Raw genomic sequence first — 16,128 nt, forward strand, 5'->3', positions numbered from 1 at the left:
CAGCACCCACATGGTGCGCACAGGCATCTGGGATTCCAGTTCAAAGGATCCAGTGCCCTCTAATGGCCTCCACAGGTACTGCATGCATGTGACCGACATAAATGCCATCAAATCACCCATATGCATAAGATAAAACTAAATAAATCTTACCCCTTCCTGTCTTTTAAGGGAAGAAGAAGGCAATCTCTGGCCAATCAGGGGAGGACTGAGGACAGGAGCTCAAGGTCTACAGAGCACTGATCAAAGGGAAAACAATTTATAATAGGGCAGAACTGGAGTGAGGAATGATTATACTTGGCCTATCACTGATGTGTGGGGTGACAGGCCTCTGGTCGTGTAGCTAATTCAAGAACTTTCCAGATGGACAACCCGATTTTGAAAGCATTTTCCAGGCCAAATTGAGTGTGGACTTTGAGAAGATCAGATCTCCTGGGATCCAATCCTTGGAGACTTTTGCTCAGTGAGACTGGCTCAGATCTATGCTCAGGAATTCTGCCCTTTCAAACTTGGCTTCTTCGATCTGACTAAAATAGTTCCCTTGCTGGGTCTCTGCCATCTAACACAAGCTTCTTTGACCCATCTTCCAGACAGCTGTTGGGTGCTTTGCTGGTAGTGACATCCGATGTCACTGGCCTGTCTAGGATTCAGTAGCCTCCCGCTGCCTGCCAGGTGCCCCTGCTTTTCAACAACTCCCGCCCCACCCTGTGTGGCACTGCCAGGGGCAGATGTTTAGGGACAAGCTAAGCTGGAACGCCAGGCTTCCCCTTGCCTCCAGGGGAAGGGTCTTAGAAATGTGTTCACATGGCTTGTTTGTACTCGGTCTTGTAAAAAACATCCGCTAGGCTACTGAAACTCCGAGTATCACAAAAATCTCACTGTGCCTTTTAAGCCGTAACGTCTTCCCGATCTTTTAGTCATTCCCCTCCCACCCACCCTTCTTCCCCCACCTCCCCGACTTCCCACCCTACTCCCACCTCACTCCCACCTCCACCCCACACCATCTTTCTCTCTCCGGTCAGGATTTCTCTGGACACACAGTGTGGAAGGTTCCCACCAGAATGTCTGTTCTTCAGCACCGGAAGAAGCATCTGGGAATGGGAGCCCTCCCCTCCCCATGTGCCCTCCCCCTCCCTCTCCAAAGCTGCTCTAAAGCTATCTTGCCCCTGCCTGTTCCCTGCTCCGCTGCCCTGGCACCCGCCTTTTCCAGGTAATTTCAACAGACAAGTGGTGTCCGGACAAAGAGGTGAGCCTCAAAACCTTGTCAGACTAACCCGGAACAGGACGTCATGGCTGCCCCTCAAAACTGAAGCTCTATTGCTGTAAATGGTCACTATTGAGTGCTCTGTAACCACGCGTTTAAAATGTTTCCTTAGAAATAATGACATGTTGATATTGGGATAAACTACGCCTAACTGCCAATGTTTGACCATCTTCGGAATATAAAAAGAGTAATTTCATGTGATCTATCTTGTAGATTTTAACCGGGTCAATCTGACCTCCAGGTCAGTATGGTTTCCTGCAGGGAGCGGCAGCAGGATTGGAATAGCTAAGGGGAACAAAAGGCAAGAGCCTGGGAGAGGGAAGGCCAGGCCTGCACAGCTTCACAGTAAGGCAAGTGGGCAAGCGCTGGGAAGGAAGTCCTCAGATAAGGATAACACCGCGCCGCGCCCCGCCCCGCCCCGCCCCCCATAGCTCACCGCTCTGTGTGCAGAGACAAGGACAAGGCTATTTCGTTTCTAAGTTTTTCCTGTAGGCTTTATTTTAACATTTATAGACAAATCATCCACACATTTATTATTTTTCTCTTTCCGTTAAGTCTAATCCAAGGGAAAGGACTTAATTTGTTTTTGTTTGTATTTGGTCTTTCGAGGTGGAGTTTCCTTTGACCTGGATGAAATGTCGTTTGCTGTGTAGACCAGGTTGGCCTTGAACTTGTCGCTTCTGTGTCTCAAGCGCTGATATTTCAAGTGTGTACTGCTATGCCTCCATATTTATTTTTTAGAGATAGGTGGGAAGAAAGAGGCGGGGTGGGCAGAATTGATCTCATGAATAGGAAATAACCCTTCATTTATTTTACAAGATCATATTTTGGGTAACAACAGCTTTTATGGGAAACCCCTTGCACAATGAGGAAATTGAAAACCAGGAAATTGTTTTTATGTTTTGGAATAGTGCTTAATTGCCAGAAACATGAATTAAAAAACAAAAAATAGGGGCTGGAGAGATGGCTCAGCGGTTAAGAGCGCCCGACTGCTCTTCCAGAGGTCATGAGTTCAATTCCCAGCAACCACATGGTGGCTCACAACCATCTGTAAAGAGATCTGATGCCCTCTTCTGGTGTATCTGAAGACAGCTACAGTGTACTTATATATAATAAATAAATAAATCTTAAAAAAAAAAAAGGAAATCATGACACAATGAATATTTAAAAAAAAATAAAATAAAAACCAAATAGCAACAACAGCAACAACAAAAACCAACAACAGAGGTAGGATTGCTACTGAAGCCTAAAGGAAAATAAAAAGCCTATAGCTCTTTTACTGCAGCCCGAGGCAATGACATAATTAATACAATTTACAAAAAAGTTTTTATCAAAGGGGAAATGTCCCCCAGTCCAATTTGTAGATCTAATTTAGCTAACAGTCAGTTTGCTGTAACCACTCCCATTCAGAAGGGCCACACCAGACATCTTCCATTAACCCAGCAAAGTCACTCTGCACGTTGCCCGGGGAAGACTTGGAATTAATCATTTAGAGCAGTGGTTCTCACCCCTCCTGATGCTATCTATGCCCCTTTAATGCAGTTCCTCGAGCTGTGCTGACCCTAAAGTTATTTTGTTGCTGCTTCTTAACTGTGACATTGCTACTGTTGTGAATCATAATGTAAACCTCTGTGTTTGCTGATGGTCTTAGGTGACCCCTGTCAAAGGGTCAGAGGTCGTGACCTACAGGTTGAGATCCACTGGTCTCGAGCATGACAGGAGAGAACAAGAATCTAAAGTGGAAATCTGCAGTTTCAGCTCAGAATATCTTTAGTGAAAGAGAACTATTTCGAAGCAGCTATTAGCCCCATTGCGTAACCAAAGAGAGTGATGAAAGGCTGGTGACCTCTGCCCAACCCCAAGCGCAGGACTTCTGCTGTCCATGGCCGTTTCTTAACTTCCTTTTGGCCATCCTACCGACCATCCGGCTGCACACTGTGCATTGTCTCTTCAGACACACATACGTCCAGAGAACATTTCACCAATAATTCCATCTCTAACACCGTCCAGGTGTCTCCCATTCGGTCACAAGAATGCCTTCCTGTCACTGTGGGTCCCCAAACATACTCGAGTGTAGTATCAACTACGGCTGAGTGAGGTAGGTTCTGCCTTCACATGGAACGGGGGTCTGAGGAACCACAGAGCTGATCCTGTGAGGAAGTGTTTCTCCATCTCTAACCGGTCACCCTTGCTCCATCTATTCATTTGTTTGTCTGCTTCCATTAAAGATTTATAATCCCAACCAAAATCTAGACAAGATCTAAACTCTGATGATCGTAAGTAATGAGTTCAGGGAGCTGGTGGACAACATCTTCCGTGGATGGCTAGATCCTGAACCCTCAGTAACACATGCAGTGTCTAGGAATGCATTCCCAGTGAAACCGAGCAAAGAGGCTTGGTGTGCAATTCGCTGAGTCCCGAATTGGGCCTTGGGATACAGGGGCTCCCATGTTTTATCTACTATTGAGTAACCAAGCAGCCTTGGACAAACCACTCTCTTCCTAGACCTTCCCTCGTTCCTTCATAAGGTTCCTGTGATGGTTTGTATATGCTTGGCCCAGGGAGGGGAACGATTAGAAGATGTGGCCTTGTTGGAGGAAGTGTGTCACTGTGGGAGTGGGTTTGGAGACCCTTCCCCTAAATGCCTGAGGATTCTCAGTCTGTTCCTGGCTTCCTTCGGGTGAAGATGTAGAACTCTCAGCTCCTCCTGCACCAGGCCTGCCTGGGTGCTGCCATGCTCCCACCTGATGATGATGGACTGAACCTCTGAACCTGTAAGGCAGCCCCAGTTAAATGTTGTCCTTTATAACACCTGCATTGATCATGGTGTCTGTTCACAGCAATTAAGACACTAACGAAGACAGTTCCCAAGTGATAACAAATTGGTTATCCTCAATATTTCTTTCTCCAGTGACATTCGGTACAGTCCCCTGGCTGTCCCATGATCGTGCCAGACTTTGAGAGAATGTTATGGGACAAACCTGGGCTTTCCCACTCCCTTTCCTCTTTTAAAACCCACATCCTCATTTCGAGACCATAACAGTATGAAGAGAACATGAACACTTTGTAGTTTGAACATCCTTGGAGGGTAAACATGAACAGGTAGGTTTTGTAGCTGTGTGCTTCTGTGTGTGGGCATGTCCCAGCCAGCCTTCCCCAAATGGTTCAAATATTTGTCAAACAGAACCAAACTGGTAGCTTAAATATCACTCCATCGACTCCTCACTCTTCTTCTGACCTTTCTGTCCTGTCCCCTCACACCTCTTTCATAGTTCAAAGCTGAGCAGCCTGGCATGGACTGGAGACTCCTAGCTTTAATCCACCTGCCTGTGAAGTTCATCCAGCCCTGGGAGATGTGAGCTGAGACCAGTGACAGAGCCAAAGGTCAGTTTTCCTTCCTCCTTTCAGCAATCCGCAAACAAGAATGTCCCTCGGAGGGCCAAAGCCAGATCGACTTACGCAGAACACACTGAAGTCTTTTTGTTTCTCCCCTCCCTATATTTTGGAAGCTCCAGCAGGAATGTGGCCTGAATTTAAACAGGGGGAGCCATGGCCATTAACAGTGAGCACTTTTGTAGATTCATACAGCCTTTTCTGCCTTTCTTCTCCCGTGGCCTTGAATGGTCTGCTGTTTGCAGACAATCCCCATGTTGTGTTCTCCAGAGCAGGCAGAGCCTGGCTCTCCCATTGTCTCTTATACGGGCAAACAAAAGCAGTCTTCTTAGCACAGAGCTCCGCGCTGATAAAAGGCTGATTAAAGCCCCCTTTGTGGTAAAATTTAATAGGTCTGGGTCGGGCATTATATTTGATTAACCCCGGCCAGTTATTACACGGTATTTGCTGGAGATTACAGCTCTGCACACTGGCTCTCAGCTGGGTGGAGCTTTGAGCTCCTGGGGAACCACAGGCTGGGCTGGCTATTGGCAAGTGGAAGTCGTTGAGTCTCTTCTCTGGTCCCTCGGTGCTCCCCTTGGGTGGCTCCCCTTTCTCTGTATTTCTTCTTCCCAGGGAAGCACCTGGTACTTTACAGTTAGTGAGTTCTTTGTGACAGTCAGGAAGACATTCAGTGAACTCCACCCTGTCACAGCACATGTCAGTGGACTGACTGCTCTTTCCCGGAGCAGACTCAGTAGGGCTTAAAGGGATGCTGCTCCTGAGGTGTTCTCAGCTCAAACCCTCTGTTTCCTATGACTGGGCCCAGTGCCTTCTCCCTGCCCCTGTTGGAGGGGTAAAGGAATCAGATGAGCTCCACAGAAGCTCAGGCCTGCTCTGGTAGCTCTTGTCTTCTTAGTGACGGACACTGCGCTTGTGACCGCCCATCCCACATGTCTTGTACTGTGATGCCTGGCAGACCTTGTAGGAACAAACCCATAGCTAATGGTGCCACTTCTGCTTCTCTTCCTGCTCGTCCCTCCCCTTCTCCCCAGTGACATGAATCATGCCCCGTGTATGTGTTTTCCTGGATTTCCAGGTCTGCCTGTGGTTAACCTTTCCATGGCCTCGGTGTCACAAGTGTGCAGACAACAGCTCTGTCAAATATCAGGAAGAGGAAGCCAACATGGGAGTCAGGGAAATCCATCCAGTAAGTGATTGGATGAAGCACCTTTCAAAATTCTACATAAACACCTCCCTCCCCCTCAGCATGCTCTTGAAGCTCCACTGTAGCACTCCAGCACACTGTCTTGTCATTGTTGTTAGCAACCTCTGTGTCCTACAGGAGCACGGAGAGTGTCTGACTTAGTACAGCACCTTTTATTTGATTTTTTTTTTGTTGGTGATTTGAATGAATTCAACAAGTGACTTTTACAAACAAGTTATTTTAAAAGTAAGAACTTGAGCTAGCTATGGAAGTGCACATCTGTGATCCCAGTATTCCTGAGGCAGGAGGATCATGAGTTTGAAGAGAGCTGGGGTTACACAGCAAGACCCTGTCTCATACAAGGGAAAAGGGTTGGGGATAAAATGGGAGCTGTGGGGGCTGGGGATTTAGCTCAGTGGTAGAGCGCTTACCTAGGAAGCACAAGGCCCTGGGTTCGGTCCCCAGCTCCGAAAAAAAAGAACCAAAAAAAAAAAAAAATGGGAGCTGTGCCCCATGTAGCTTGAGCTGTGGGACTTGTTCAGATGCTCCGTTTGTCTCAGTTGCAATAACTCCTTAAATTTAGTGTTTATTAATATATGTTAATTATATAATATATGTTAATAATCAATATATGTTAATAGTGAGGTTATATGTGTGTATACATTCATAATGTATATTAATCATGTTCACTCCGTTACCTCTCTTGTTCCCTTCCCACGTCCCCTTCCCTTTCTTGTCCTTTTCCCCCTCCATGTTCCACAGTGGGTCTCACTAGGATGCTTACAGCAGCATGTGCACCTTGTGAGTGTCCACACGAAAGACGTTTCTCCTTTCCCCAGGAAACATCACTTTCATAGATAACAAACACTTGAGAGTCTCGCTAATACAGTTCTGTCAAATTTCCATGATTAACATTTGCCTGGGGTTGGGAATTTAGCTCAGTGGTAGAGCGCTTGCCTAGCGAGCAAGGCCCTGGGTTCGGACCCCAGCTCCGAAAAAAAGAAAAACAAACAAACAAACAAACAAACATTTGCCTGGTTTTGCTACAGTGGTTTGAATGATAATGACCCTCACAGGCTCACAGACCTGAACCCTTGGTCCCAGTTGGTGAAGCTGTTTGGGAAGATTGGGGACGTGGCCTTGCTCCAGGAGCAAGTCACTGGTGTTTGCAGTCCTATTTCTCTGCTTCCTGCTTGCCATTGTGGATGTGAGCGCTCAGCTTCCTGCTTCTGCCACCATGCCTGTTCCTTGCTGCCACAGCTCCCCAACATGACTTATCTCCTCATCTTATCTGTCTGGACCATACATCCAAATAAACGCCCTGTCTTTTATTGGAGTATCATAAGCTTGTCTTGTACAATGTCCTTTTCAACATCCTGGTGCTTTTGTGGCAGGTGAGTCATGTCAAAATCTATTTGACCTTTTTGTCTGCTAGTTTGGTCTTTGAATTCACTTAAATAAACTAAACTCCTTTTACTAGCAGTGACTGATACACTTGGGGCGTTTAGAACTTTTAATTAGCATAATTGTGTATATTAATATATAGTGAACTATTTTAATTCAGATGTACAATGAAAATTATCAAACGTGGTGAGGCACTTTCCTGCACTACTGTGCAATGTGGACCTTACTGGAGATGACCACTCAGACACAGTTTATAGCTAATTGAAAGTCTTTATTCTAGCCTGCTGGGAGCATACCCAAGCGTTGGGGACCTAGGTGTAGCCCTGAATCTCTAGGGGTTTTATATCCTAGCACCCCCCTGAGCAGCTGCAGGAATTTCACAGAAGCAAACAGTTTTGGTTTTGTGCTGGGGACTTTTTGGTTTTGTTTTTCTTTAAGACAGAATTTCTCTGTGTAACAGCTCTGGCTGTCCTGGAACTTACTTTGCAGATCAGGCTGGCCTCGAATTCACAGAGATCTACCAACCTCTGCCTCCAAAGTGCTGGGGTTAAAGGTGTGTGCCACCACGTTCTACAGAAGCAAGCAGTTTTAACAAACACTAAGATAAGCAGTTAATTGAAGGCCGGTCCATACACACAAGCAGGTTGACAGAAGGAAAGATAAGTTAGCAAGGACATTCTCACCTTTGATCCCTAGAATAGAGTTCTGCAGTTTTCCATAGGATTCTCTATCAAGTTAAGATTGTAGTTGAAGGACCCTAGTTCTTACTGAGGTGTAAGAGGTATTAAGAAGCTTGGCCTGGTAGAAAGTAGGAAGGTTATGGAGTTCCTGTGAAGGGCCCTAGGGGCTTTTGCCAGCCCACCGCCTCAGGCCAAGGCTAGGCCAAGTTCCATTCTCCACCCACAGGTCTCAGGAGGAGCAGGGATGTTCTTGAAAAACTGCAGAATGTACTGATAGTCGCCTGACCCTCTGGTCCCAGATAGAGTTCAAATGCATGTCATATGCTTGCTAGTGAATAGACTCAAAGGTCAATACGCTTAGCCAATAAGTTTAAACTGTAACCTTGCTGATGTTACCTGTACCCCTAAAAAGTATAAAAACTGCTTGTTACAGTCATTTGGGGTCACCTTCTAGTCACTCGCCACGAAGGGCTGATTGAAGGTCGACCCTGATACGCAGGGGAAAATAAACTTCTTGCGTTTGCATCGAACTCCATTCTCCTGTCTCACTTAGGGGGTCTCCCAGTAGTTAAGACTCAATTCGAGCCTTACATAGTTAAACCTGAAATGGCCTCATCAAGAATTCAAAATGGAGGAACCTCTGCCCTGTCTATCCTGGACACAACGGTATAGACAGGTCTTCCAAATGGAATGCTGTTATCATTAGCTTTTTGTTGTAGACTTCTGGTGGGGAGACACCACACACTGAAACACACACACACACACACACACACACACACACAGAGAGAGAGAGAGAGAGAGAGAGAGAGAGAGAGAGAGAGAGAGAGAATATCAATGAGAGGCAGAGACAGATTGGCACAGAGTTCATCCCAGGATAGGAGATCGGTGAAAGATTCTGCTGCAGCCCAACTTGGTGAATCAATTTGTTTTATTGGGGTTCCTTACAGAAGCAGGGGTGACTCAGTTGTAGTTATTAACAAAATTCTCACCCCAACATGGGTGACAGCTCCCAGAAGCTGCAACACAGTGCTCTCTGCTTGACTTGAGCAGGACATGTCCTCTAAGAAACCTGGCTAGTCAGAGCCCCTGACCATGGGGTGGGGGAGGGGTGGGAAGCAATCCTGAATCCTCCAAGTCTGAGGATTTCCAAACCTGTGAAGTTTGTTTATTTACTGAATCTCACGAGCCCCTCCCTCCTGCAAGGAATGTTCCATTCAGAGAAACTCTCTACCACACCCCTCCCTCCTATACCTCAGCCAGCAGGAAAGCCGAAATCACAACATGGGGGTGGGGGAGGAGGGGACCCACCATGGACTGGAGGTCAACACTGGCCCCAGGCAGACCTTGTCCCAAGTGTTTCTTGTTCCCAAGACTCAGTCATCTCCCCCTAAATCATTTATTCTCTTCAGGGTTGTCAGCCATCTTCCTCTGCTCTGAGGATGACTATTAGCATTTAGATCTCACTGGCTGCCCTGGTTAGGCTGTGGAGCATCCCCCAGAGGCTTGGCACCATCATGATACTACTGGGAAAACTTCAGATGTAAGACCTAATGGAGATTGTCAGGCACTGAGGATATGTTCTTGTGGGACCTAGTCTTTCTGCTCTCCTCTTTTGGCCTGAGGTGAGCCACTGTGTTCCACTCTCACTGGCTTCACGTTCACCACAGAGAGCTAGACGTGTTATACAGCCATGAGTTAGCCACCCAAAGCAGTCAGTGGAAATAAACTTTCTTCTGTTTGAGATGATTATATCAGATGGGGGTGGTTTAGTGTGTGTGTTCAATGCATGTGTGTTTCTGTGCATATACACATTGAAAGACCCCAGCTTAGCAGCAGTAACGCCATTTTGCAAGGCTGTACTTAAGATGACTGGTTCAGAGAAAGGTTAAAACACTGAGTACAAAGCAGCTGCCAAGCAGGATGTGTTTGGTTGAAGGCCTGGCAACAGGACGACTGCGGTTGAGCACCTGACAATGAAAAAAGCCCTGGGAGAGGTCCCACACCCTGGTGGGGGGCCGAGTCAGTCGTTATGTTCCAAGAAGGTAGCTAGGAAACTTGCCCCCGGGCTGAACCCTTGGGGGGCCGAGTCAGCCGTTATGTTTCAGGAAGGTAGCTAGGAAACTTGCCCCCGGGCTAAACCCTTGCCATATTAGAATCCACCAATTATATCCCTGTAACCATGCATCTGCTTCTGTATGCTTGCTTCTGCTCCCCAAAATCCTATAAAAGCCCATCCTTGGTTCTGTGGGGCGCGCCAGTCCCCCGAGTGACTGAAGCGCCCGCAGGTGCCTGTGCCTGTGTATCCCGACAATAAACCAAATCCTCTTGCTGATTGCATCCTGTGGTGTCTCGGTCTGGTCTTTGGAGTTGGAGGGTCTCCATCCCGAGGGAAAGTTCTCCCTGAGAGCTTTTCATTTGGTGCGTTGGCCGGGAAAGGAGATCCTCCACCCAGGGACCACCGACCACCCACTGGGAGGTAAGCCGGCCGGCGTCTGTCTGTCTGTCTGATTTTGTCTCGTTCTGTCTTATTCTGTCTGTTCTGTGAGCACTCAGCCAGGTCTGTTCTGTGAGCGCTCAGCCAGGTCTGTTCTGTGAGCGCTCAGCCAGGTCTGTTCTGTGAGCGCTCAGCCAGGTCTGTTCTGTGAGCGCTCAGCCAGGTCTGTTCTGTGAGCGCTCAGCCAGGTTGTTTGGAATTTGGGCGGGACGAAGAAGGAGCTGACGAGCTCGGACTTCTCGCCCCGCAGCCCTGGAAGACGTTCCAAGGGTGTTAGGGGCCCGACTTTTCGGGGCCCAATCTGGGAGAGGAGAAAGATCCAGACTAACGGCACCTCTGTCTGTATTTTTGGCTTTCAGAGGGCCCCGGACCTTTGCCACCTCCATCTGACTTTTTGCTTTCAGTTTGGTACCAAAGCCGTGCAGCACGCCTGTCTGTTGTTTGTTTGACTGTTGGTGTTGTTTGTTTTCTCTGTGTTCTAATCTTCCTTAGAACTAACATGGGACAGTCCCTAACAATGCCCCTAAGTCTCACTCTTGATCATTGGGAAGACGTCCACGACCGGGCACACAACCAGTCCGTCGAGGTTAAAAAAAAAAGGAAAATGACAGACTCTCTACACATCTGAGTGGCCCACTTTCGGAGCGGGATGGTCAGTGAATGACACATTTAATAAGATCATTATTTTACAGGTTAAAGATCGGGTCGTCCACGGACATCCTGACCAGGTTTCTTATATTATCACTTGAGAGAGTCTCGCCTTAAAACTCCCCCCCTGGGCGGAACCCTTCGTGGACCCGAATTGGCCTCCCCTCAACCCCCAGCCTGTCCCCTCGGCCCCGCCCGGTCCGCCGGCCACGTCTTCCTCTCTCTACCTTTGTGAAATCAGAGCCTTCTAAGAAACCTGTCCTCCCGGCAGACCCAAACTCCCCTCTCATAGATCTTCTCTCTGACAGGCCAGGCTAAAACGGAGGAGGCAGAGCCGCCGGCCAGATCAGTTGCCGGGCCACAGTCTGATAAGGGTTTCTCCCCTGTCGCAGGGAGATTGCGCAATAAGCGCGAGGTGATGCCAGATTCAACCTCCCAGGCTTTCCCACTTAGACAGGGAACCGGTGGCCAGACCCAATACTGGCCGTTTTCAGCAGCTGACATTTACAATCAGAAACAAAACAACCCTTCTTTCTCCAAAGATCCGGTGGCACTCACCGACCTAATAGAATCTGTTTTACTTACCCACCAGCCTACTTGGGATGACTGCCAACAGCTCTTATAGGCCCTCTTAACCTCAGAAGAAAAACAAAGAGTGTTCCTAGAGGCCAGAAAGCATGTTCTGGGAGATGATGGGCGTCCCACCCAGCTGCCTGAGGACCAAACTGGGATTTTAATACAGCTGAAGGTAAGGGACACCTACGCCTTTATCGCCAGTTGCTTCTAGCGGGTCTCCGAGGGGCTATACGACGCCCTACTAATTTGGCTCAGGTAAAACAGGTATTACAGGAAGCAGGGGAAACTCCCTCCGCCTTTCTAGAGAGACTTAAGGAGGCCTACCGTATGTACACTCCCTATGACCCAGATGACCCAGGACAAATGACGAGTGTCTCTATGTCCTTCATCTGGCAGGCTGCTCCAGATATCAGGACTAAGTTACAGAGGTTAGAAAATTTGCAGGGCTATACATTACAGGATTTACTTAAAGAAGCTGAAAAGATTTTTAATAAGATAGAGAATTGAGTCGAATCTTGGCCGCCGTAGTTCAGGGCCAAGAAAGGAAGGGAGATAGGGGGGAGCTCGAAAGGGGCTGAAGCTGGATAAAGATCAATGTGCCTATTACAAAGAGAAAGGGCACTGGGCCAGAGAGTGCCCCAAGAAGCCTGGCGGACCCCGAAAGCCTCGACCACGAACCTCCCTCTTGGCTCTAGATAAAGATTAGGGAGGTCAGGGCCAGGAGCCCCCCCCCCCCCCGAGCCCAGGGTAACGCTTAAAGTTGGGGGGCAGCCGGTTACTTTCCTGGTAGACACAGGAGCCCAGCATTCAGTCCTCACTCAAGCTTCAGGACAACTCAGCGACCAGACGGCCTGGGTACAAGGAGCTACTGGTGAGAAACAATACCGATGGACTACGGACCGCCGGGTTCAGCTGGCTACTGGTAAGGTGACCCATTCCTTCTTACATGTTCCGGACTGCCCGTACCCTCTGCTGGGCCGTGACCTGCTCACCAAACTAAAAGCACAAATTCATTTTGAGGAAAGAGGGGCCCAAATAACTGGCCCCCACGGAACTCCCCTTCAAGTTCTAACCCTACAACTAGAGGATGAATATAGACTATATGAACCAGGACAGGACAAGCCACAATCCCTAGAAATAGACACTTGGGTCACGAATTTTCCACTGGCTTGGGCAGAGACTGGTGGGTTGGGGTTGGCGCTCCAACAGCCCCCCTTAATTATACAGTTAAAGACCACTACAACTCCAGTCTCCATAAAACAATACCCCCTGTCACATAAAGCTTATCAAGGTATAAGGCTTCACATTACGAGGCTTCTAGATCAAGGCATCCTAGTCCCCTGCCGGTCGCCTTGGAATACGCCTCTTCTGCCTGTTAAGAAACCCGACACTGGAGATTATAGGCCAATACAAGACTTGAGAAAGGTCAACAAGAGGATAAAAGATATTCATCCGACTGTTCCAAACCCTTACAATTTGCTAAGTAACTGTTCATCGATGAAAAACAGGGGTATGCTAAAGGGTCCTAACACAAAGGTTGGGACCCTAGAAACGCCCTGTGGCCTACCTGTCTAAAAAATTAGACCCTGTGGCCTCCGGCTGGCCACCGTGCCTAAGGATGGTGGCTGCTAATGCTGTCCTGATCAAGGATGCTAGAAAATTGACTTTGGGACAGCCACTCACCATCCTAGCACCCCACACAGTGGAGGCCTTGGTAAAGCAGCCCCCAGACCGCTGGCTCTCTAATTCCCACATGACCCACTACCAAGCCTTGTTACTGGATGCAGAACGGGTTCAGTTTGGGCCCGTAGTCGCCCTCAATCCTGCCACCTTGCTTCCTCTACCAGAGGAGGCAGAACAACATGACTGCCTACAAATCCTCACAGAAGTACATGGAACCAGGCCGGACCTATCGGACCAGCCTCTTCAGAATGCTGACCACACATGGTACACGGATGACAACAGCTTCTTGGCAGAGGGAGAGCGAAAGGCTAGAGCTGCGGTCACTACGGAAGACAAAGTGATTTGGGCGAAAGCCCTGCCTGCTGGTACCTCCGCACAACGGGCTGAACTCATCGCCTTGACTCAGGCGCTCAAGATGACAAAAGGTTAGAGGCTAAATATATATACAGACAGCCGTTATGCCTTTGCCACGGCACACATCCACGGAGAGATCTACCGGAGGCGGGGGCTGCTCACATCTGAGGGTCAAGATATGGCTAAAATTCTGGCCCTCTTAGAAGCCCTATTCTTGCCCAAAAGACTGAGTATTATACATTGTCCAGGACACCAGAAAGGGCACAACCCAGAGGCACGAAGAAACCGGCTGGCCGATGCCACGGCGCGAGAAGCGGCCATGAGCAAACAAATCTTGCCCTTAAATAGCCCAGACCAACCCACGCCCCCACCAGTGGGACAAACCAGTTGGGTTTATGCCCATGAGGACATAGAGCTCCTAAAAAAATGGGGGCCATCTACCACCCTCAACTAAAACAGTGGGTCTACAAAGGACTTTTGAATTGATCTCCTTTTTACATAAATTAACCCAATTGGGGTTTAAGAAGATGAAAACCTTACTAGATCGGGAAGAGATAAATCTGTGTTTTTTGAATCGGGACAAAGCGATACAAAAGGTGACTGAGAGTTGCAAAGCATGCGCTCAGGTTAACCCGGGAAGGACCAGGATTGGACAAGGAGTTCGTCCTAGGGGACACCGTCCCGACATCCATTGGGAAATTGATTTTACTGAAATTAAACCAGGTATATATGGATACAAGTATCTCCTAGTGTTTGTAGACACCTTCTCAGGATGGGTCGAAGCCTTCCCCACAAAGCACGAGACTACAAAAATGGTCACTAAGAAGCTCCTCGAGGAAATCTTTCCCAGGTATGGCATGCCTCAAGCGTTGGGGTCGGACAACGGGCCCGCTTTCGTCTCCCAAGTAAGTCAGTTGGTGGCCAAATTGCTGGGGATTGATTGGAAATTACATTGTGCCTATAGACCCCAGAGTTCAGGTCAGGTAGAACGCATGAATAGAACAATTAAGGAGACTTTATCCAAACTTACGCTTGCAACTGGCTCAAAGGATTGGGTGGCCCTCCTTCCCCTAGTTCTATATCGGGCCCGGAATACCCCGGGCCCCCATGGTCTAACTCCTTTTGAAATAATGTATGGAGCACCACCCCCATTTGTCCATTTCTTTGATTCAAACATTGCTGATTTTGCTGACAGCCCTTCTCTGAGGGCCCATTTACAGGCCCTACAGATTGTGCAGAGAGACGTCTGGAGACCTTTGGCCGCTGCTTACCAGGACAAGCTTGAGCATCCGGTGGTGCCACACCCGTTCCAGATTGGAGACACCGTGTGGGTGCACAGACACCAGACCAAGAATCTCGAGCCACGGTGGAAAGGACCCTACACCGTCCTCCTGAGATCCACGCACGTCAAGGCAGTCCGGTCTGAGGAATTGACTAATCACAACACTACACCCCAGACATGGAGAGTTCAGCGCACTCCAAACCCCTTAAAGTTAAAACTCCTACGTGGCTCCTCCTAGCCCTTTTGTGGCCTAGAGTCAGTGGGGGAATAAGCCCCCACTAGACAGAAATTTCTTGACCAAGTCGAGTGAAAGATTTCACTCAAAGTTAGCAAAAAAAAAAAAAAAAAAGGGGGAATGAAAGACCCCAGCTTAGCAGCAGTAACGCCATTTTGCAAGGCTGTACTTAAGATGACTGGTTCAGAGAAAGGTTAAAACACTGAGTACAAAGCAGCTGCCAAGCAGGATGTGTTTGGTTGAAGGCCTGGCAACAGGACGACTGCGGTTGAGCACCTGACAATGAAAAAAGCCCCGGGAGAGGTCCCACACCCTGGTGGGGGGCCGAGTCAGTCGTTATGTTCCAAGAAGGTAGCTAGGAAACTTGCCCCCGGGCTGAACCCTTGGGGGGCCGAGTCAGCCGTTATGTTTCAGGAAGGTAGCTAGGAAACTTGCCCCCGGGCTAAACCCTTGCCATATTAGAATCCACCAATTATATCCCTGTAACCATGCATCTGCTTCTGTATGCTTGCTTCTGCTCCCCAAAATCCTATAAAAGCCCATCCTTGGTTCTGTGGGGCGCGCCAGTCCCCCGAGTGACTGAAGCGCCCGCAGGTGCCTGTGCCTGTGTATCCCGACAATAAACCAAATCCTCTTGCTGATTGCATCCTGTGGTGTCTCGGTCTGATCTTTGGAGTTGGAGGGTCTCCATCCCGAGGGAAAGTTCTCCCTGAGAGCTTTTCAACATGTTTAAGGAGGTCACTTGCTGTCCACCTTGGTTTGTGTATGTGAGTGTGGTGTCTGTGATGTGTGTGTGTGTGTGTGTGTGTGTGTGTGTGTGTGTGTGTGTGTAGAACACAGGTTAATAATGGGTGTCTTCTCCTATCCCACTGCTCCTTACTTACATTTTGAGACAGGCCTCTTGCTGAACTTGAGGCTCTTGGATTGGACGA

At 48.4% G+C, this 16,128-nt stretch overlaps 1 protein-coding gene across 9 annotated transcripts in view; it reads left to right on the forward strand.

The window, feature by feature from the left end:
* The window catches only part of LOC120103456 (uncharacterized), a 75,391-nt gene extending 59,549 nt beyond the window's left edge, over window positions 1-15,842 (forward strand). The window contains exons 1-4 of one of the 9 annotated variants that reach the window (XR_010052443.1): window positions 4,307-4,363; window positions 4,534-4,645; window positions 5,733-5,843; window positions 14,875-15,842. Coding sequence is in view for 4 of the 9 variants with exons in the window: in XM_063262729.1 (XP_063118799.1) it covers window positions 14,207-15,199 (993 nt within the window). In the remaining 5 variants the exon portion in view is untranslated. Of the gene's footprint in view, window positions 1-3,091; window positions 3,360-4,306; window positions 4,364-4,533; window positions 4,646-5,732; window positions 5,844-7,332 lie in introns of those variants that run through there. The other 8 variants (XR_010052441.1, XM_063262730.1, XR_005505631.2 and 5 more) reach the window with 8 other exon arrangements.
* The last annotated feature ends 286 nt before the right edge of the window (window positions 15,843-16,128 follow it).

Source organism: Rattus norvegicus, chromosome 6 (genome assembly GCF_036323735.1).
Source record: "Rattus norvegicus strain BN/NHsdMcwi chromosome 6, GRCr8, whole genome shotgun sequence".
NCBI classification, from domain to species: Eukaryota; Metazoa; Chordata; class Mammalia; order Rodentia; family Muridae; genus Rattus; species Rattus norvegicus.